At 38.8% G+C, this 22043-nt stretch overlaps 4 protein-coding genes across 5 annotated transcripts; 2 read left to right on the forward strand and 2 right to left on the reverse strand.

Moving 5' to 3' along the window:
* Positions 1 to 858: 858 nt before the first annotated feature.
* On the forward strand, positions 859 to 2197 carry LOC141907317 (antileukoproteinase-like). The gene is made up of 5 exons (XM_074796924.1): positions 859 to 927; positions 1035 to 1085; positions 1351 to 1405; positions 1496 to 1573; positions 1950 to 2197. The coding sequence occupies exons 1-5, from the start codon at positions 907 to 909 to the stop codon at positions 2195 to 2197; spliced, it is 453 nt and encodes a 150-aa protein (XP_074653025.1). The 5' UTR covers positions 859 to 906.
* Positions 2198 to 2955: 758 nt separating this feature from the next.
* LOC141907531 (uncharacterized) lies at positions 2956 to 8982 on the reverse strand. Of its 2 annotated transcripts, XM_074797203.1 has the most exons (10): positions 8964 to 8982; positions 8663 to 8757; positions 6277 to 6435; positions 5725 to 5847; positions 5293 to 5429; positions 4944 to 5046; positions 4433 to 4561; positions 4056 to 4154; positions 3438 to 3532; positions 2956 to 3253 (listed from the first exon to the last, which is right to left on the reverse strand). In XM_074797203.1, the coding sequence occupies exons 3-10, from the start codon at positions 6404 to 6406 to the stop codon at positions 3143 to 3145; spliced, it is 927 nt and encodes a 308-aa protein (XP_074653304.1). In that variant the 5' UTR covers positions 6407 to 6435; positions 8663 to 8757; positions 8964 to 8982; the 3' UTR covers positions 2956 to 3142. The 2 variants fall into 2 exon arrangements, with proteins under 2 accessions (XP_074653304.1, XP_074653305.1); XM_074797204.1 differs by lacking the exons at positions 8663 to 8757; positions 8964 to 8982 and having other exon boundaries at positions 6277 to 6467.
* A 415-nt stretch (positions 8983 to 9397) lies between these two features.
* Positions 9398 to 10907, forward strand: LOC141907451 (uncharacterized). The gene is made up of 3 exons (XM_074797099.1): positions 9398 to 9654; positions 10190 to 10480; positions 10635 to 10907. Exons 1-3 carry the CDS (start codon positions 9588 to 9590, stop codon positions 10808 to 10810), a joined length of 534 nt encoding a protein of 177 aa, XP_074653200.1. The 5' UTR covers positions 9398 to 9587; the 3' UTR covers positions 10811 to 10907.
* Positions 10908 to 11460: 553 nt separating this feature from the next.
* LOC141907579 (uncharacterized) lies at positions 11461 to 20497 on the reverse strand. Its single transcript, XM_074797263.1, has 3 exons — positions 20170 to 20497; positions 12677 to 12985; positions 11461 to 12234 (listed from the first exon to the last, which is right to left on the reverse strand). The coding sequence occupies exons 1-3, from the start codon at positions 20189 to 20191 to the stop codon at positions 12146 to 12148; spliced, it is 420 nt and encodes a 139-aa protein (XP_074653364.1). The 5' UTR covers positions 20192 to 20497; the 3' UTR covers positions 11461 to 12145.
* Between the last annotated feature and the right edge of the window lie 1546 nt (positions 20498 to 22043).

Consider the following 22043-nt stretch of genomic DNA (forward strand, 5'->3'; position numbering starts at 1 on the left):
ATAAACCTATTCATATCCAAGCGATGTTCTTGAGGACAGCCAAGCTATATCAAAAATGTGCCAGTTTTTCACTCAACCGACTAATCGATGTGAAATTAACATATTGTATTGGCTATATATAGTTTCACGATGATAAATGACACCAATAAAGACGTGACCAGGTGCCATCGCACACGAGAACTTACGTACGATGGAATAGGATATGTCTTTACATATACATGGTGAATAGAAGAAGGAACGGAGATACAGATTAGTCACATATCAATACCATGTATTAGGAGCTGTCCTTAAAAGATGTCCAAGGTGTACTTAAGTGGACGAGGGTGCGGGGTTGTTTTTTCTTCCTGATTAATTCCTTTAAACCAGAACAAATCATTTAGTGCATTTCATGGATCTTCAACTTCGATGAGAAATAGCTCGCATAATATATGTTTACAAGATAATGTAAGGAATAACGAACTGTAGTTCAGAGTGAGCAATAAATGATTAAGTGAATGAAAAAAAAAAAATTATTTTGCATGACATGACTCCGTCTTTAATTTATTTATGTCCGATGGGCGAGGGGTAGGGGGATTATTCTAATGGGGAGATTCTGTGAACATGGGATAGGCAGGGAGTCAAAATTTTGCAATGTTGTGTGGACATCTATTATGGACAGCCCCTACGCAATATTATCACCTCAAACATCTGCCGATATTGAGTAGGTGTTTGAGATAAATGTAGCACTGAAGCCACACTATTGTTTGTGAAGATGATTAGCATTTGTAAAGTGTTTTTAAACGTCTAGTCTAACCGCAACTGCTAGAATATTGAAAACACCTGATCGCGACCACAGCACCGGAGACTCGAACACATATAAGACGAACATAGGACGAATATACCACGCTTTACTTAAGCACGTTGAATATGAATGGATTGATCGTTTTTGTGAGTAGCTTATGTCCGATCATACTTTCAAACCGTGTTTTCGCAGCATCATCGCTAGGAAATGATGCAATTTTTATAATCTTAATTGTTGCAATTTCATATCGAAGGGCTTTATCTTCGTTGCCGCTTTGGCTGGTGCATTGGCAGAATGCGAAGATGTGAGTATTAGGTTGGTCACCATCCCCGTCGTGTGGCCGGTGTCAATTGATTATAGACAGAGAACGACGGGTTTAACCATGGACTCTAAATCGAGTCCATGGAGTTCGAACGCGTTTACTGGTCCATGTTGTAGTCCGAGACCACAATTATTTATGCTCGAACTTTTATGTAAATGGGGCGTAACGCATGACTCTGTGTATTTGTAAATTGTGTTTCTTCGATTAACTCACCTATCGTTTGATTTTCAACATGGCCGCTCTCAAGAATCGGTGTGAACCGGATGGATCTTGCGACAAAGAAACATGTGAGGTTCCTACGGGTAAAAAGCTTTCCAAATTCTGTTCAGAAATTCTTTTCGGCGAGTCGGCGAGGTTTTATAGTAACTTCGAATGAAATAATTTCGATTCAGAAAGTGGCCTTCGAACATGTCTGGAGATTGGTGATAAACCCGATGATAATGATTGCTCCGACGAATGCCAAACAGACGGTAAAACATTGATTTGATCTGTTATTTTGTTTCATTCTTTAAAGTCTCCATTCAGGCAGGGGTGGATCCATGAATGTTGTTAGAGGGGTTCCATGCTTATTCAAATGGCCGCAAATTGTTTAGAATTTGCCTCTCTGAGACGCAATCTGATGTATATTGATGGGGATATAAGCTGAAGTACGTACGGTGGATTGCTAGGCTTATACAATAAATACATTTCCCGATTCTTTCTTGAGGCATTTAGGGGAGTTCACCGGCAATAAGTTAACCCCTGGATTCGCCCCTGTACAGTGGTTATGGACCCATAGTTTTAATAAAAAGAGTTATATTCAATGTATTGCTGAACTTGTGGACCCTGTGGTTTATCTCCCCGCAGTCGATTGCCCGGCTGATGACGAATGCTGCAAAAGCCCGTGCGGGAACAGGTGCGAAAAAGCTCTGAGGATACCGACTACCATGGAAACCGGACGCTGTCCACCGATCAGGGGTGGCGCGTGCACGTACGATCACGGAGAATGTATCGAAGACAACGACTGCCCGGGTACCGAGAAATGTTGCCCGATCAATTGCGGTACGACTAAGAACTGCGCTGAAGGGGTCGTCATTGAAATTCTTAACGATTAAACTCAATAAAAGAATCATTGCATTATTATGGTATATAAACTATTTCTTTTATTTTATGCCTACTCGAAAGTAGGCAAATGTATAACGGTCAATAATCATGTTGTTGATAATATAGTTGATATATAGATATCATACCATTATAAATGAAAAGTACTTAAAGACAACGACGAATTGTCAAATATCACTACCTGGGTATGTATAGTCCGGTAGTCTTGCTTGTTACCCAAAAAGTTATGAAGAGAAAAATATACATTCATGTTTCAGAGATTATCCTGATTGTATTATGACCCAACAACTTTCCCCAGTCACACGGGTTGTTGCAAAACTGGCTCTCTCCGCTAGATGGTGCGAGTAAAAAGCGATGCTTAACAGTAAGGTGAATATATTCCTTTCTGCCGAACTCTTTTCTAATAATTCATTTAGTTTTAGTATATTTGATTTGAAAAATATAGATATCGAATCGGAGGGTTTATCGCCGCGGAGAAGACTTCGCACTAGCGAACCAAGCAGTTCTTTGGCCGGTTGCCACTCTTATCATGCACTACTCTTATCTTGGACGGTCTTAATCCACATACGCACTTGGTCGATAGTATTTCATTCAATCTATGGGTAATGTTTTAGAAATGTCGATATCCTTACACATTTTCATTATTCTAAACTATTTCACGCACAATATACGTATTTAGTAGTAAATGGCTCTATATATAAATAAACTATTTCATATATGAAACATTGTGAGGCCTTTCTAATGATAGTCAACGCGTAAGGGTAGGTCGAGTTGGATGGTTCTAGTTCAGGTAGTGATAAATAGTGAAAAATGATCTCTGAAACACTATTTAAGAAGGGATCCTCGTTCGTAAGGAATCGAGCATGTATGTTTTTCGCAGATGATTCTCGAGGCGATCTGGTTCGAATCCCTGCGATAGATGATAGAACGAAGTTGCATTACCAAGTGCCGTTTTTCTTTTGCACCTCCGCCGCTCTATCCGTTTGATTGATCCGTTCCTCCTTACCGTTTATTGAACCCAACTTGCCATTTTGATAATCCCGAATTGCCTGCAAATATCATTAATATTATTATTGGAAGATACGTGGAGGAGCCGTATTAACCTGGTGTAGAAAAAAATACAACGAGACGATTAGTACTTTATAGGTTAACTAGTTTGATGCACGACCTTTCGCTACTAGTGTCTAGTAGCTTCATCAGGTGAATGAGTATGAATATCAGAAATTTATTTACCTGTTGTATCTCTTCGTTTGTCGACATAACGAATGGTCCGTGCCTAACGACTGGCTCTTTTATCGGAAGTCCCGTGCACACGAGAACGTGACAGTCTAAAAATAAAAATTATGTTATTGGACAAATCCTATGACGGGTGATTCGGGACAAATCAATACTTTTCTTTCATCCTCCACGAGGATGTGCAAAACAAATAATTTCGTTTTTGGTGCGCTTAAGATTTGTTTTGCGCGCAGAGATTTGTTTTTGCGCGGTAAGATTTATTTTTGTGCGTTCTCGTGGAGGATGAAAAAAATATTGATATATCCCGAATCGGCCACCATAAAAATTGGTAATCTATAGTTTCATGGTAATCTTATGTATTTCTGCTTAAGAGAAATCTATGGAGATGAATCATCAAAAGCGTCATTCAACTATCAATATATTTCATGGTTGATGATGTCGTTCCCGCGAGATATTTCCTCAGCCTTCGTGAACGGTGACACTTTCATCGTGGAATCTTGACATTGATCATTCTTCAGGACCAAGCGGCTTTGATACTTGGCACTTTTATCATCAAATGCGTGATGATCATCCTTCAAAGATTCATCCTTCTGAAGTATGTACACTTTAGCGTACCTTGCAGGTTGTCAGCGGTCATTAAGAATTTATTGCCTCGTTCACTAAGAAGAGCGACGTTGCCCATTTGAGCAGGCTTCTGTTCATGACCCAGGTAACCTGGATAAGATATCGAGTGAATTACAGAAAGAAATAAACTTATAAGGCTAAATAATTGATATTCTGTTTCTGATGAGCTTGAGAAGCGGACCCGGCCGGCCACCTAATTACCCTACATTACTTGTCTAAAAATCATGATCGCGCAAACCATGACAGACCCAGTAGTTATAGAAATGAACTGATTAAAAATTCTATTGCAGTTTCAAAAATGACCCGGCCGATTAGGAGAACAAGGTATCATTTTTGTGTCTGGCTACGTGGAATTATATCTAGATCACCTTTTCCTCGCCAGACATAAGCAAATGCATTGTGACCTTCGGGAATATTCAATGTGAATTCTGAACCTTGTTGCAAGTGAATATCCAACATTAAAATCGGTATCCTCGTGTGGACGGGTGATTTATGACCTGAAATCGAATAGATGAATAGATTAAATTGATATTGCATCCTCGGATCCTATGCATCAGAGGCGTTAGATTTAGTGCCGGTTACCAGATATCAATCCGTTGAGACCCGTGCACATCCGGTATGATACGACGGTGGAGTTGATGCGATACCGGAACCGATTTCAATCATGATAACACCAGACGAAAAATGGTTCGTGGCAAAAGCGAAAAGGGCATATACCTTCCCCCGCTATTGGTTCAGCCTAAGGCTTGGGGATGTCTATTCAATTACGATCGATGAATTCTCGAAATTAACATGTACACAGATACTGTTATACCATATCATTATTATTAATTAACATATCATATGCTAACGAAGGTGTAAACGAGATGATTTACTTACCATCATGTTCACCGGCTAATACTTTCACCACCACTTTTCCTGTATCGATAGTCGGTATCGAGTCGGGGGACACATCCGAATACGATGGTGGTATCATCTTATACTGTAGATTGATTTAAACACATTCGATTCAATAAAGGGACTGTGACGGGAGCTGATGTCCTATAGTAATTGTCAGCAAAGATTCTAATCTGAATTTTAGTTTGATTGCTGATAACCAGGACCCTGGGTCATGGGTAACAGGTTTTTATCACCATTCGGACCACGGAACAGCATTGCTTTATCATCAGCATTATGTTATTGTAACTAATAAAACTTTAGGTTATTCTTTAAAGGGTTAAGGTTTTACCTTCTTGGGAAGATTGACCCACAGTTGAAAGCCTTCTGAACGGCCGCCATTTACGTAGATATCATCAATAGGCATCTCAGCATGGACGATACCACTACCTGCTGTCATCCACTGCACCCAACCTGATTTCAGGATTCCTACAATTATAGTAACCAATTAGTTGTTTATTGCTACGACAGAGAAGATACGTCCTACACTATATGTTATCCATTACCCATGGTAAAATAAAATGGTAGTTTGCATCCATTGAGTATCTAAATACGCGAGAAATGGGTGGGTTCGTTTATAATTCGGTTTGAACTGTCTTATTTTCAACGTTGATGCTCAGATATGGCCTCTGAGCGAGTCCCGTTGATCCAAGGTATAATAAATCTTTTTGCTTTTTGCTTTTCCACGATTTTAGACGATAAATATAGTATCAATTATTTGTACCTGTATTGCCGGCCGAATCATGGTGTTTGACACCTCCATCGATGACGTACGTGACTGTTTGAAAACCACGATGAGGATGGTCCGGGGCTCCTTGAGCTTCTCCAGGTTTATAATCCACTGGTCCTGAAGTGTAAAAAATGCCGTTTTTAACGACCATAAGGGAACTGGAATTCATCTCGTAGGGAAACTATGAAAGTTCATGTGGACTTCTGATTACATTATTTGAATAGATATTGCATTCGTGCATACGTCATAACTGAAATACGATGTATTCATTTGCCATACTCAAAATAGTGTTTTGATCGATGCATTGCATGATTGATGCAAGTACGGATCCAAAATCTGCAATAGTTTATTGCTCCATCTAAAAAGCCATCAATAAAAATCTCTAAAAGAATTTCAAAGGACAATTAGTTTCTTTCTTCCAATGCATACAAATTTTTGACGACCCCTGTATTATTTTTTATAAATTTTTCGATAAGTTGCTTTTCAAATAGTACATTTTGTGCAATGATTACGTCTTTGCAAGCCAAAACTATACGCTGACATTACCTATATGATCCAGCATAAGAAATGGATCCCATGATGGTATGATGCTGCCGATAGGTCTGCGTACCAAAAATCCACCACCCTCTCTCTGTAATTGCGACGCCGCGAGTTTCACTATTGTTTTTTCCGACATGGCGAGGCACAGAAGCTCATTTCCCGAAGCTAGATTAACATAGGAAAAAAAAACACGCTCGTAATTGGTGATGAATACGACGGACGTGTGTGCAAGGCTTTCGGTCTCTGTGCGAGATACTATAATGGAAGGAATACCTGTCCTGGTAGAAGAGACCAACAAAATAATTATTTGGATTACTTTAAATTCATGCGACGAATATGGATCTTGCGTTTATTTCATCTTACGCTGTTACTAGCGACAAGGATCATAGGGTCTTCGCTTTCTAAATTTTGATCGGATTAGGTTAGGGCTCGAAATTGCGGACGATCTTCATCGCATTTTTTTCATTAGATTTTATTTTCCATTTAGATTCATTTGACACTTGTCCTCAATATGAATTTATTAATTCTTTTTCGCCTTTTTGCCAACAACGATACAATTTGAAATCCCGAGACTAAAATCAGAAAAATGCCGATAATATTCATTATCCTAACCAATACTCACTTCTTTACATAGCTGCTGGAACTCGATACCTATCGCTGGAACCAGCTACGCCCCTAGTTCCAGCTATCATTTTCATATGCCTACCCAAAAATTGGTATCCTGAATTACTCTCACAACCAACGCTACGCTACCACTGTGTAAAGCCAACGATGAAGCTCGGAATGCGCTTCCGATTCGACCATCAAACCACCAACAATCAATATAACTGAGCCTGGCGTAGACTTGGGAATCTTGGCGAAAATGAGGCGAACATTTTAGATCCTTTTTTGTTACATTTCACATATACACAAAAAATATTGTTTCGGCTGACCCACATGTAGGCTACAATGCTGCCGTCTCCTAAAAGCATTGATTGCATTATTTTGTTCTTTCTTTGATTGTATTCTAATATAACCATGTATAATTTCGGTACATACTGCGCGAACCGACGAAAACTATTTCTTGCGTCTACTGCTAATCGAATTTTATGTGTGGTTATTGGAAGTCGATGTATCTGCGCCTAAGCCGACGTGTAATATATAATACCGAGCAATATATTGATACTTGTTTTAATGTCGTCCCAACAGATCCGTGTCGGGTTATTTTTTCAAGTGATTTGCGGATGCATAATGGGATATCGCAATTGATTATGATAAAAACGCCTCCCACTGCTCGGCGACTAATTGCAATAGCGTGCTTTCATATTAGTGCGTTAGCGATTGCTTCCGAAAGCGAGCGAGCAGTCGCTCATTCAACACATCTGACGCGAAGTTAGATAATATAACAATAATATAAACGTCCTTCTATGTACGTGAAGGGTGTTGCCTGCAACTATCGTTTCAAACTTTTAATGGTCCTTCAGTGAATGAACTATTATTGTATAATATTATATATATTTATATTGGTGTTTTTTTCAGTCAACGAGTGTTTACACGAATATTTTTTGATAGATATATGCGCGCAGTATAGGCCCCAGGGTGCACACGTTGCCCTGAAATTTTAGGAGGAAATGAAAAATATTAAACTGATACCTGAAACAAGTTAAGATTGATAAGCTTGTTCAAAAATGAGTAAATGTTCCCCGATGCGCTTTCTTCCGGGGTGCCCTTGTGATTATATGAAATGCCCCTTTTTGGGTAGCACACCTCCTTAAATCAGACCCTATATATCCGCCCCTGGGCTCTGCTTAGACTGTCAGTAATTTTCAATACAATAGCGGATAGATTGGAAGCTATCTCGTGCAACGAGAACAATTTTAGATTTAAATGATAGCTAAGGTTTTAGAAGGTTCAATCCCTGAAATCGATATACGGTAGTTGTCAGGACGATAGCACTGCATCTAGATCTGCAGCAATGATCAGGTGCTGAAAATTTACATTTTATTGCCATTACGACAAATCGAGATCCCGAGAGCAGTAATTGCACTTATCTTAAACGAAGTACACAACCTTTTATTCTGTTGATATAATTGGAGGCTAATAGCAAAGATATAATTCCAAATCCCATATTTCTACGTATATACAATCAAATGTCCATTCAGATACGTGTACGTGTGTATTTCTTCATAAAACCCCTATGCAATTGTCGTTTAGTGTCGTTCAATGCAGGTCCATGGGATTATGCTTCATGAGATTTTGAGATTCAAGTGTTGAGTACGCGATAACTGAATTCTTCTAGATCGTCTGGCCAGTAAAAAACCCAAATCGCTGCATAATTGAAAGCCGTGAAAGAATACTCCATAATTCACGGTACCATCCCTACATGCAAAATTCCAAAATTCGTCACACTTACCGTAATTGATGTGTGATAAGATGTTACCCTGTATTGCGGTCGGGCGAATCTAGAGGTTTTCCGGATCGCGCGAATCTCTCTGGCTTCAATTCCACCTGTGAAAACGAACGCCGAGTATCATGGCGCATCAGTAGCTCTCCCTGCGTATCCTAGCAACAACGTATCGTCGTCTGTCAGGATATTCACGATACAACGCTGTATTTGCGCCTTGTTTTATATCGTTATTTAGAGAATTCGGTCGCTGTGCGGTGCGCGCATTTATTGCCGATTGGATTTTAAAAGAAAGGAAATAAATACGTACCATCTATGTATGTTTACATGTATGGGTTCGATGCGCTTGAAAAGGAAAATCGACCTTTGCATAAACCAAACGACGTATTAACGACCTGGCTGTCCGAGAGTAAAACGAATTTCATTTCTGTTGATATATTCGTAAAATGAAATCGATCATTTTCTGCGAAAAAGACTGTTGTTTTCTGTAATTCTTTTTTGGGTCTTCTTTTTGGAATTCTTTTTTGTTCCTATGATATTTTAGGGCTGACACACGCATTAGAATTTAATAACGTGGTTACTTCCATCGAGGTTGCAATATTTCCGGTGTGTCAACGCCAGTCGTTTTACCGACAGTGCTGTCACCTTTTGAAATTTATAACCACATTGCCTATAATGAAAATCATAGCAAACCAGTCCTCTACCGTCTATTCAATTATACACATCTTAATAGGTCAGCGCAAACATTGGTGAGTTCGTGCATAATGTTGAAATCTGAAAGACTTCGTATTCCAAGACTTACAAGACTCTTTATCGTTCTTATAAGTGCGCGTACAACGTATGCGACACTTCGTAGTTTAAACATTTATAGGTTTTGTTGCGTTGGAGAAGTCGGATAAACGACGACGCACTTGAAGGCTGGCGAATTTGTTAAATGAGGGTTCTTTACACTAACAACTTCGTGGTAGCTGTGCTAGTCAGTCTGTACGCAGTTTATTGCAGTAAGTAATGCGGGCACACCTCACACAATCTCGTCAGAATCTAACAAATATCATTTGCTATTTCTAGAGAAAATGCACTTTACCGTTGAACCGCACGTAGTTGAAATCAAATGATGAACCCTAAATATCAAAAACCGTCAATTACTAATTGTTCACTAATTGTTCACTTGTTTTCTTTGGATGGATTTGGGTGCAAGTTCGATATTACGTGCGCTGGTCCAAGCTGCGCCCATATAACGAGATGTTCTATAGTGGAATGAAGATGTTCAATAACATTCAGATAGAATCTCATTATTCATTGTAAGATAGAAATCTCATTGCATCATTTCCAAATTTTGTACTATCCAAACGATACGTCATATCATTCATTGGAACGCATTCTAACAGTCGTTTCTTGACATGCTATTTTTTCTGAATTTTGTAAAAACCTGAATTAGTGGCATTCTCCCTTGGTGGAACGTATTTTACCTTCCGTCGTTTATATATGTCGCAGCGGTTTCCCTGCGTTTTTAAACTTCGTATATGTGTTGTTTAGGGGCAGCAACGACAGCCAAACCGACGATAGATCCGACGCTATGCCAACCTATGTGCATCAATGACGGCGAGTGTATAGTTAAACCGTTACCGACTACCACGTCATTTCCGCTCAATGAAACGACCGATATTTCGTCAACAGAAACTACGGCGCCGGACACCCCACCAACAACGGCGAATACGGCGGATCCAACGACGCCGGACACCCCGCCAACAACAGATCTTACGAATACATCGACGGAATACGTTTGCAAATGTGTCACCGGTACTAGCGGTAACATTTGTCAACATGGTAATGAAATTTCTAATGCGATAAAATCCCTTTTTTTAAAAAGTCGTTTATTCGGCAAAATAAACGTTTAAAAAAATCATCAGATATGAAAATGCGTGATTTACTCAATTAATCTTAACATCTTTTCAATACTCTTTCTTCGTTATTCTTACAGGATTTCCGAAGACGAAATGGTTGTGGGCACTGGCATTCTCGATACCAATCGCTGTAGTTCTTGTCGCGATGGTCATCGCTGTTATGTGTTATCATCGTAGGAAAGAAGATGATACCAAACTCGCGCTCGCCGCTAATGAGGCCATTAATATCGAAGATGAACTAACTGCTATGTAGTAGATATATCTGATTGTGTATTAGTGAGTATTGTTAGTGAACTGATACTAGAAAAATCGTGTATTTTCAATAAATGAACGTTAAGTATTGATATAGTTTAATCTAGGACGTTTTTGTTTTTAGTTCATTTACTTAATGCGGTTATGTAATGATCTGTATATCAATTCGTATGATCCATGTGTAAAAGAAGACATCAATTGACTTTTATTACCGGAAAACTGTTGTTTAATGATATTTCATTCTATTGAGGCTAAGAGCGAAGACTGTTAATGACATTTTAGTTATTTCCATCACACTGGCGATCACTCTTTCGAGTTGTAGACTGTTAATGAGTTCGTGCAGAAAGTCTACTCTGTTTACGTATATATTTCAATTTTAGTAACGTCCATTACTCATCGTTTTACACGACGAAGACAAAGGACACGACACTTGAAGTATTTCCAAGTCACGATCTTCACGTTCATGCTGACCACTGCAACCACTTCCTGATAATTATACATACATTCGCGCTTGAAAGCATTTATGAATATCTTGTTACCGACGATATTGAGAAAACATAACATATACCTGAACATCGCTTAACTTCATTCAGATAAACCACAAAAAACACGTTCTCTTTCAGTAATAAAGATAATTTATTAATCGCTTTTAATTTTCGAACGTCAATCAACAGATCGATATGTTTAGTTCGCAGCTTACTAAAATGGATGCATTAAAACGCTTCACTTTCCATACGGTAAAAAATAAACGGCCTTTTTCTCACGAAGGCATATCCAGTATGCATATGAACTAATTTTAGAATTGTTGAACAATTAAGTAGTAAAATGATAGGCCTATAGGTAATCTTTGAGGGTGACGTAACATTCTTGAATACGTTTTCGATGTGTTTCTTCGATATCATGTCGAATCGGCTTATACAAGTGAATTGCGTCGAAACAAATTTCAATTCACTTCGGGGGACCAATAATATTGAGGTTTCTGCGCTGCTGGATTAACTCAGACATTTCCATATCTACGTGTTCATATAGGTACGTTATTTATTGGACATTGGGCTTTCGGGGGGATAAGTTGAACATTTTTTTTATACTCAGAAAAACTTTATCAAATCTACAGATAATCCGTGGTTTTATAGAGAATAGAACTGTTTGCGCGCGATTGCAGCTGGATGCAGCGAGGAAAAAACGTTGTTTGTGTTCCTAATTACAAAAACTGAATTACGGCCAATGAGTTTCCGGAACCAATGAATCGAACCGTGATATCCAATTATTCGAAGACCGGATGTTATTGGCTGGTCGGCTGATGGACATTATCGATGACGTAGACGTCTCGGAATTCTCACTGCTGTTCGTCGTACCTGCGCGCACCGAACCCACGACTTGCGACTCGCAATAACTTCTTCTTCAAAAGACCCGCGTGGTGGTTATCTGAAACGGAACCAGCCGATGAAATTATTCGAATCTTCGTCGTTTGTAATCGATTCAGGGGTGGATCCAGAAATTTGAGCGCAGAGTAGGGAGTGAAGTGCAGTGTTTTCTCAGCTATATTGTTTCATATTACAATGAAAAAGGCATTCGTAAAAAATGTGTGCATTACCTACAGAACTGACGGATGCCGAAACAGCTAGTAATGGATAACGATGTGAATTGTGGTTAGTTTCATCATTAATATGATTGGTGTCGCTATCAGAAAATTTTCGAACACGGAGCGGGGGTCGAGACGCCCTAAATCCCCCTTGGATCCGCCCCGGCGATTCAAATTTTTACAATGATATTCATTTTATGCCGCTGTGAATGCGAAGAGTCCCTTTACTATTTTTGGTTTAAAACACATTCGTTTGATGTCGTTATTACTACAGCATTTAGTTACCTATTTTACGACGCTGGTTGATCAGCAAACTCAGCAGTGACTTCGAAAATAATGAGTACAATTCGTCCGATATTTCGTCATCGCTGTTGGAATATGTATAGGCCATCTTGTCGGGAACCTCTCCTGAGACAAGGTCGACGTTTGAAGCGGTCTTCTGTTCGTCGCCCGATGAACTGGGTCCGTGACTTCGCCGGCCCAAACGCGGGTATTCGTTCTCTTTTGAGTCGGTGTAAAATATGGCATGCACCGAGGACGAAACGACGAGCAAGACTATGGTGAACGTGAGCAGTTTACGCGAACTGAAAATACCTACAAGACATAAATGTGAAACAATTCATACTATATGCACAAAAAGCCAGAATTTGCGACCATTAATCGTTATAAGTGTCTGTTACTTGAAAGTATGTGATAAAAGTGAAATGCCATAACAAACAACGGGTTCGCCCTGATTGGACAAACGTATTCTTTTACAGGCTTGTATCATGTAACAGATAAAGGTTGAAATGAAATTCAATAATTCTGCAAATATCATGATCCTCATGATATTGCCATGGGTTATAGTGTGATAATAGCAAAAAAAACAGAATCAAGTCATCTCAAGAACAATGATATCAAAATGATATCATCCATTTATTCTATCTTCGATTTATTTCATCTCATTGTATCCTATGACGGACCGCAACACCAGCTATCTCACCAAATGGCGTGACGAGCATTCATTCAGTCTAATGTTGTCAAAATTAGTTCATTTTCGATGAACTTTGGACCGAATTTTAGGCTCCCCAATGAATACATTATCACATGACTCACCAAATACACACACAACTAATCTCTACTCAGTAATTGGTATAGTTTTCGTTAATAATTGATTTATTTTGGAAAAATTTCGTACGGTTTTAATCAAAATGTAATTCAACGTGGGAAAACTACTAGAAAACCTGGTGGATCCTCGCCTGCCATAAGTGGAATCTTCGATTGCCACGGTAAGTTGGAGATTCCCCCATTGCGAGATGACTAGACTTTTTTCTATCACCGCATACTTCTACCGTACTATATGTGTTGCTAGCTTATCAGTATTCAAAGCTCGTTTGTATAACGGTAGGAGTGCCATAAGCAGATTAATTAACGCGTGGCCACACGGCCCAGGTAGAACACAGGTGTCCCCAGAGTGCGTCTTGTCACCCGGCGATTATCAATCGTCATTTTTTCGTGTAATCATTTCATCTATGAATTAATACCGTACATCTCTCGATGGGTGAATATCATTGGAATGTCCCCCGTACGTAGACCAGTTCTCTCCCGTGACTAACTGTTCGAATTTCCTCGCACCAGTTCGTCCTCCTTACACAGCCACGGCCAGCTTATAGACATATTGCCCACTATTACGTAGTAACCAGGGACCGGTTGCATAGTCATGGCTTAGACTTAAGACCTGGCTAAGACCAACTTAGTTCTATAGCCAATCTAACAACTTAAGACCAGTCTTAAGATTTAAGACCACTATTGGACTTAAGTCACGACTGTGCAACTGGCCCCAGGAACCTAGTTGCAATTCAAAGAGGCAACGCAACTCCGTCTTGCCGAAATAATTCAGAATTCGAACCTGGTTATAGATAACATATAGCACAGCATTTCGACTGCTCGATTTGCGAGGGTGCTCACTCGATTCGATGAATCAACTAAGAGTTTTTGATAATCAGGCTCCTTTTCAGAATTAAGACATAACTGCCCAATGGTCTACAGTCGTGAGCGCCATGAATATAACTGATTAAAACCGGCCGACCAAAGATCCATTTGGACTCGAAGCTGTGGGTCCTGCCTTTTGGTCACCGACGGTATACAATTTCTACACATTGAGATTGACTTCTACGTTAATACGTATGTCGCAAATATTAAACATAACTCCCAAAATCGCGAAGCCGAAAAGTTAGAATATAGAAAAGTTAGAATTTATTCATCAAAATCCGATTTCCGGTGTTCAACTAAAATCTATTATCAAAGAATAAAAATGAATTTTATGAAGATATTTTAACGTTTCTATATTTCAACTTTTGGGCTTCAGGATTGTTGATATTTAACATTTTAACGATCTCAAAAGATCCGACTCCAGCGAAGTCTACTGTATTCACTTCGTGTAGAAGGAAAAGCGCAATCATAATTTAAGAACATGTGTGTTCCTTTCAACGTCGTGCGTTGTACTTCTAGATTTTTACATGACATTTTACAATTTACATTCCACTTCTCATGTTATCTCGGTTATGTTGATTACGAAGGTAGTTATTGTATCGACTTGGTGAAGAATATCATCAGACACATTGATGTCGGATAGAGGAAATTCAAGATCGCGTGATTCGGTAGAAACTGTTAATATTTGATGGTTTTAAGTGTTCGATGCCGTTTTCTCTATAGTTCACCGGATAACTGACGTGTTCAACGATATCACTGTAAATCGGTCATACATTCAATTAATGCTTTCATAATCACCACAGTCAAATACAGATGAGATTTGTCAGATGAAATCCTAATATATCTAGTGAAATGATTTTCCTAAATTCGACAGCGTTTAATGGAAATAACTAATTTTCATATGGGCTTAAGCATTTGTGAACCCAACAATTAACAGTTATTTTTGTAAAGTTTATCACAACCCGTTTTTGCATAGTACGTGATATTTAAGTGTCAAACTCGTGTTTGCTCACTGAAGTGGCACTTGTAAATTATACTAGAATTGTGTCAAAAGTTGCTGTCTATTTTGGCGCGTTTATTTTCCACTTAAGTGTAAACGTGTAATTCTGCATTCTACAAAACATTTTTAGGCTTACCGCTCGATTGTTTCTATTCTAGTCTGTGGACAGACAAGACTACCCCGAGTTTGTTTGTATATTGATATTCGTACTGCTTCGCGAATCCTCCTCCGAAATAAAATATTAAAAACATTAAGAAAATACTAACTCTGTAGGAAGAGGGGAGATAATATGTCATCGGTTATTTCTGTCCATAAATCGAGTCTAGTTGTTAGATATTCTCGGGATTGCTTCTCGTGACACGGGATTCGAGTTTCATGCGTCTATTAATTGTCGGAAAGCAGAAAACCGTAATCGCCGTTCGTAGATATATTTTACATAGTTTTCGTTGCGTAAGAATTACGTGTGCGATATTGTGTTGCTGCCCTTTCAAACCTATCATCCCTGTCGGGCTAAACGATGCCACTCTACTCAATTGCGCGTAACACTTGCAAAAAGGTATACGGAAATCGATGAAATATCAGATTTTTAAACCGATATGATCATTCGCGAACGGTAAAAACTAGAGAAGAAAAAGCAGTGACAGATAAGAAAGAGATACAGCGTAACACAACGGCGGTCTTTGTTACGCACGTTCAACATTTTCTTTGATTTTGTGCAGCGAGTATCATTTGGAAGCAATGTGCCCGCGGATGTCCCACGGTGAAGTGCTAGCTGAAAAACCACTTGAGTGGAAACCAGCAAGAGGAAAAACATCTCCGTCTCTTGGTATCTTTCGCCAGTAATATAATAAAGAGGCTCCTACGCTATCGACGCTATCATATTACATGTACTAGTTTTCCAAAAAAGACGTTTTAATTGGACGAATTTAGACGCTATTTCTTAGCAACCTAACTACACAGTATACTATAGTGTGAACAGGGCACGGGAAATAACATTGGCGATCCCCCTACATTTGCAGTACTGCTCATTATCCAATTTCACCGAGATCTGTTCAGTGTTCAACACTAAATCCACGGGAAAAAATAATCGTCGAAATTCCCTAAGTGAACTTTAGTATATGTGCTATATATCGTATACCAGCAATACTTAATGTACAAAAAACAAATACGGTCAATCTTTCAGCACGTCCGATCGTACCCCGGAGCAAGCCTCAAAACAAAATAAGAAACTATTCCTTAATCGAAATTAGAATTAAGAATAAAAAGATTTAGTAGCTAACTGGATAGTTTCAAACGTTTTCTGGCATGTAGCTAACTATATTGCTTTGCAACAATTCGAAGCCTCGAAAATAGTGACATATTTAGAAATTTTACCACGATCCAGGAGGCGTCATCTCCGATTGACGTACGCACGATTTGACTCCATCGAGTATGAAACGCACCAGAAATCGAACCTTGAGTGATCTATATTTATAAAATGTCGTCGTGTATCCGAAAAACCGGGTTTCACTCGTAAGAATAATACGCGGCAAAGAGGGCAAATATTTGATTGCCGTAGAAGAGAGAGAGAGAGATCGATCGATACGAGTTTCGCTTTCATTCGTTATGTCTGGTTGCTTTCTGTTTTACATATTTTCGCAATTAAAACTATCGCAATGCAAAATTGAAACCTGATATAAGCATATGTACGTAGACAGATAGAGTATAGAATCGTCAATTTTTGGAAACCGAAAATTGATATTTTCTTGAGACGGACGAGCGAGAAGACACGATTAAAAGGTTTAAAGCTTGATGGAATATCGGATCGCGCCGAGTGCAATCGTTCGCATATATGCATATGTATATTATCTACAGCAGTTATCATCAGCAGTATCTGCCCCATCAAAAAGAGTTTTAACAGTTTCTGTGGGATTTGATCGATACCTAACACTGTAGAAGTGCACGCATCAATTGAAACTGTACTGTTTCTTGGGAGAAACATATTCCTCATACGCGATTTTTTTTTTGATTAGCCTCTTCAATACAACGACGACGGAGAACAATTTTAAATTGCAAAACCACAAATGAGAATGATACAAAATGTCAAGTTTCTGATATCGAGGTAATGTACTGTATCTGGAGCTGTGGTTGAAATCGACTCCATTTTCCAGGGCTTTTTTGGTGGAAAAGTTCGTGGATAGATGAGGTTTTTAACCTAATTAGCCTACTTAGCTCAACGCAATAGCTATCCGTGTAATAGATAAAATGATTCAAGCTTCAAAATGAATTCATACCATTACATTATTACGCTATGAATATAAGATTTTTGAAATAATTTTGTTGAGTAAATAGTATCCATAAGTTTGATTTTAGCATCTAGATTCTGATAAATCATGTGTATGAAATCGGATATCCATGATTCGAATATGATAATATAGGCCTATACTATAAATGGAAAACATGATTGAGGCAGTTTATGGAAAAATCTCTGCGCAAATGTCATCAAAAACCTCATGTGCGAGTCCCTCAAAGCTATTTTGGTGTTGATGTCTTTTTTTGCTTTGGGAAAGATTCAAAATTGAAATTTTCAATTAGCACCAGAAGCCGTATGTAAGCCGATGCCAGATAAACCACGGACGCCGGGCCTCTTTCATGTGGTGGATTACCCAGCAATCTTTTGTTAGATTAGTGGTTTAATCTTTAACGAATTAGCCATAATTACCCCCCGAGATATCAAGTGTAGATATCTCAATATTCATCGAAATGACAACAAAGAATAGTCAGGGTGAGACCTGTTCAGGCGTTACTTTTTTGTGTCGATTCAATGAAAAATGGTCAGACATTATAGAACACTCTTTAAAAACAATGTCTCGAACTTAAAACCGACGGAAAGTTGGCCTGAACTCCAAATTTAAGGTCGATTATCAAGGTCCGCCTTATAGAGAAAATAAGTCATGCGTTTTTAGTTCGGCGTGTGACTAATAGTATTGCATTATCAACATCAGAAAAATGTGTCGTAGTTCCTCCAAATAGTGAATCATTATGTGGTAACAGGTGGTTTTCCCAGGCGCAAATATAATGTTTAAGTATTTCTTGAACTTTCTGACTCGAATAGTAAAAGCGTCGCGTGTTTGTTTACGAAGCAATCGTGCTTCGTTCTAAGATTATTAAAATAGTTTTCTATTGTTTGATATTATATGCCATATTCAATTATGCTGGATTCGGTGATTCTGCGGTATGCGCAATTGCCCGGTTTCAAACGGGATACAAGGTATAGTCAACGATTCGGGAAATCCTACTCGTCGATGAGATTTCTTCAAAATATCGCGCTCGTGACTTGTCACTTTTATTGTTAAACCCTATACAAAAGCTCGTGAATATACTTTCAAATGTAGCTGACTAATTGTAATCGGGAGAAGCTTTCATTGAAATCGTAAACAATGACGACTTTCCGAGAAAGTGGAGATGGCTTTTCAGACGGATATCGAGGAAACACCCAACGACGTCTTCCGCCATATCGTCCAGATGCTGGATCAGTTATGGTATGCGGAAATACTCTGTTCCACCACATCATTGATGACCACTGCTTGTACCATATTTTTATTAACAAAAATTCTGATCGTCGAGATTGTGTTTTCGTAATAAAACTAAAATGCCTAATAGAATATAATGTGTTCACATTGGTTTTCACAAAATGAAAGTTTTGCTAGACCATCTGCGTTACACATGTAATTCGGGGCACATTAACCTGACTGGTAAGGCAACAGTTGTTTTTTGGAAATCTATCACCAACTTACCAAATAAAAGCGACAGGAACGAAATCGAAAATACGTATCGTGTGTATTTGCTTTAGATGAATAAATAAATACTAAGAATGGCTGTTTAAGCTGTCCGGTTCCTTGGCCGTACAAGCAAAAGGAGACACGTAAATTCTAGTGTATCAACAACAGAGTGTATATTGCAAAACAGGTCGCATTTCGCTGCGTATTTTTACCAGGGATAATTTCTATCTAACTAATGCGATTAATATACGTAATCACCCACAACCCTCCCTATAGACGCTCCCGCAGCGTCAAAGTACTTATACACATGAACCGTACGCAACCGATATCCTTTATGGTTATCATCGAAATATTTTCTCTGCTAAAATTAAATCCTTACGTCGTAACCTGAACCATCTTTATTTTGTAACGTTGTATTGCGTGTGTATTATTTTATCAAGAGGGAAATCTCTATCAGGTCAACGACAATAGTTCTAGTGTGCAACCGGCTTTTTATCTTCATCGACATCATCATCGCATTCAATATATATACCGGTCCTCGGTGGCTCTTAAAATGGTTTTTCATATTTTCTATATATCCTAACAGTTATAGTCGCGTACGCGCCTATACAATATACATGATATATAATTATTCGACGATGTATCTTTATTGCACGGACGTCACAGGGCGTAACGAAATTGGAAAGCGAAACGGATTCACGGTGTTGGAAAATTTGTTGTTGTGAAATTTGTCACGTTCGTCGCATTAACACACGGCAATCCGACCAATTTTTACGTCAATTTGTGCATCGATTCAATCGTAGTTTTCGAGTTTTTTTTGTCCAAATGTTCGTTATCTAAGGTTGACTAAGGAGTAATGCATGTGTATACTACATTTCAAAATGGTGACAATGTTAATCAACCTAGAGGGTCACGTTCGTGTTAATGCGCATTAAATTTTCTAATTGTTGATATCACATAATCATTCATTTTAATTAAATCATCTCACTTTCTTTCAATCGGAAAATTGTGATAAAATAAAAGAAGAAAACCGTGAAGATACTTACCAGAAATATGTACTGAGAACATTTTGTAGTAATTGTAGTAAACTTGATGTCGGCGAAATCAAAGCGTTGAAATATGGCGATTTATATGACGGCAACTTTCTTTCCTTCTAAGACGATGTTTCGTAGATTTTTTGTTAGTTCCCAATTTGAGTTCTGCTATAGCTGATGCATAGTATCGCTTCACTTGCTCGCTGATGAATGAATTTTTATCGGTGCAGATCGGAGGCCGGCTGTTCTATGCGTCGATATCTTTCGGCAGATTTTCGAGGTTTTCCGGGATTCTAGGCGACAGGGACTATCGATACAAAAGATCAGGACAAGTTAAGTCACAAACTTTATATCTGTAGTGGCTATTAATCTTGCGCGCGCGGCCAAGACGTATGACGGGCGCTGATTGGAGCATCCAGTCGTTTCTAGGTGTATCTGCGTGGGATGTGCCGCGTGTATGACTAATTTTCCGTCGCTCTAACGAACGCAAAATCTTATAGACGACAATTACGACTAAGACGATCAAGAGAGACTTTCTTTCTTTCGATCACAATTAAAATCAGTTTGTTCCAAGTCACAGGATCGGAAGTGACGATTTCGCCGCCACCTCTTGTAGCAGAAATTATCAGCTGAACTGCTGAGAGATTCTCGAGAACCGGAACACTTTTGTGGTGATTCTGATTTCTGATAATTTGTTCATTTGCTAATAACGCAACACCCTTTTAGCCTATGGCCTGGGCGTCGTCTAACCGAGTGACGCTTCGCTGACTCTTTTTGTACAAAAAAAAGCTATCTTATCCATAATTCAGCGTTCTTGGTGACAAAAAGATCCTCCTATCTTTCCCCACGGATCTAAATATTGTCAAAACTTAATGCAGGTACTAGTGGCCACATACGCGCTGCTCAGGTATTCCCGTTGATATAAAAGAAATACACATTCATGTTAAGTATATTTCTAGTCGATTCTACTACTTGTTGAGGGCTGGAGAAGACGTTAAAAACTCAAAATCTACTTAACCCAACCGCGCACGGAACCGAAAAAACATTTTATGCCGTGTGCGGTGGGCTTTAGAAGGTAATAGAAGCACTTTCCATTGGTTTCTTTTGCAAAACCTTTCCAAATTCTAGATGTAACATGTATAAAGGAAAGAAATATAACTGAAAAAAGTAATATATTTTGATAATAGAAATAAAGGGGACAGGGGAAACATTTTTTTTCTATCAATGCAATCGATGAAAAGTATTCTTTATTGGCGGTGGCTTATTGAAGACTAGCCTGCATCATCGTCACAAAGTTCTAGTCCATCCACGAGTTGCCATGCAAACATCTATCTTAACAACCGAATCCGGTCTAATGAATAAATCAGAGTCATTTTCAGTGGACGTCTGTATATAGCCACTAATTATAAACTGGAATAACAATTAGCCGGCCAAAAAATCCCATGTAGCCTAATTCGTCTGTTGTTTACCGATGCATGCGCATGAAATGAGATGATTCGTAAGCCATCCGTAATCATATACGTCTAGGTTGTCATGAACCTTCGCATTTTCAGTATAGAATTATAGGATCACGACCTGAACATTAGAACATGATTAGAGCGGGCGAAATATGAAATAACCATTGGTAAAACTCTATTCCGTGTTGTAACGATATATAGAAAATCCCACACTGATTTAACGGAAAATTGAGTCCGAAAAGTTACCTTTTACCTATTCGACGTTTCGACTATTACCTAATTAGTCATCTTCAGGAACACTGAATCCTGAAGATGACTATTAGGAAACTTTTCGGACTTTACCTTCCGTTATATTATTTGGATTTTCTATAGAATAGTAATTATCCAAGCCGAGGACACACTAGGCGATTTCGTCGGCCGATTTCGTCG

This window comes from Tubulanus polymorphus, chromosome 6 (genome assembly GCF_964204645.1).
Source record: "Tubulanus polymorphus chromosome 6, tnTubPoly1.2, whole genome shotgun sequence".
Classification (NCBI taxonomy): Eukaryota; Metazoa; Nemertea; class Palaeonemertea; order Tubulaniformes; family Tubulanidae; genus Tubulanus; species Tubulanus polymorphus.

Coding starts and splice junctions, on each gene's coding strand:
- LOC141907317 (XM_074796924.1), top strand. CDS start 907: ATGAATGGATTGATCGTTTTT. Junction 928..1,034: donor TGAATGGATTGATCGTTTTT/GTGAGTAGCTTA, acceptor TTCATATCGAAG/GGCTTTATCTTCGTTGCCGC. Junction 1,086..1,350: donor CATTGGCAGAATGCGAAGAT/GTGAGTATTAGG, acceptor GCCGCTCTCAAG/AATCGGTGTGAACCGGATGG.
- LOC141907531 (XM_074797203.1), bottom strand. CDS start 6,406: ATGTCGGAAAAAACAATAGTGAAACTCGCGGCGTCGCAATTACAGAGA. Junction 5,848..6,276: donor TCTTATGCTGGATCATATAG/GTAATGTCAGCG, acceptor TTTACACTTCAG/GACCAGTGGATTATAAACCT. Junction 3,254..3,437: donor CAAACGAAGAGATACAACAG/GTAAATAAATTT, acceptor TGATATTTGCAG/GCAATTCGGGATTATCAAAA.
- LOC141907451 (XM_074797099.1), top strand. CDS start 9,588: ATGAGGGTTCTTTACACTAACAACTTCGTGGTAGCTGTGCTAGTCAGT. Junction 9,655..10,189: donor TCTGTACGCAGTTTATTGCA/GTAAGTAATGCG, acceptor TGTGTTGTTTAG/GGGCAGCAACGACAGCCAAA. Junction 10,481..10,634: donor CGGTAACATTTGTCAACATG/GTAATGAAATTT, acceptor TTATTCTTACAG/GATTTCCGAAGACGAAATGG.
- LOC141907579 (XM_074797263.1), bottom strand. CDS start 20,191: ATGTTCTCAGTACATATTTCTG. Junction 12,986..20,169: donor GTTCTCAGTACATATTTCTG/GTAAGTATCTTC, acceptor TATGTCTTGTAG/GTATTTTCAGTTCGCGTAAA. Junction 12,235..12,676: donor CAACCAGCGTCGTAAAATAG/GTAACTAAATGC, acceptor GTTCCGTTTCAG/ATAACCACCACGCGGGTCTT.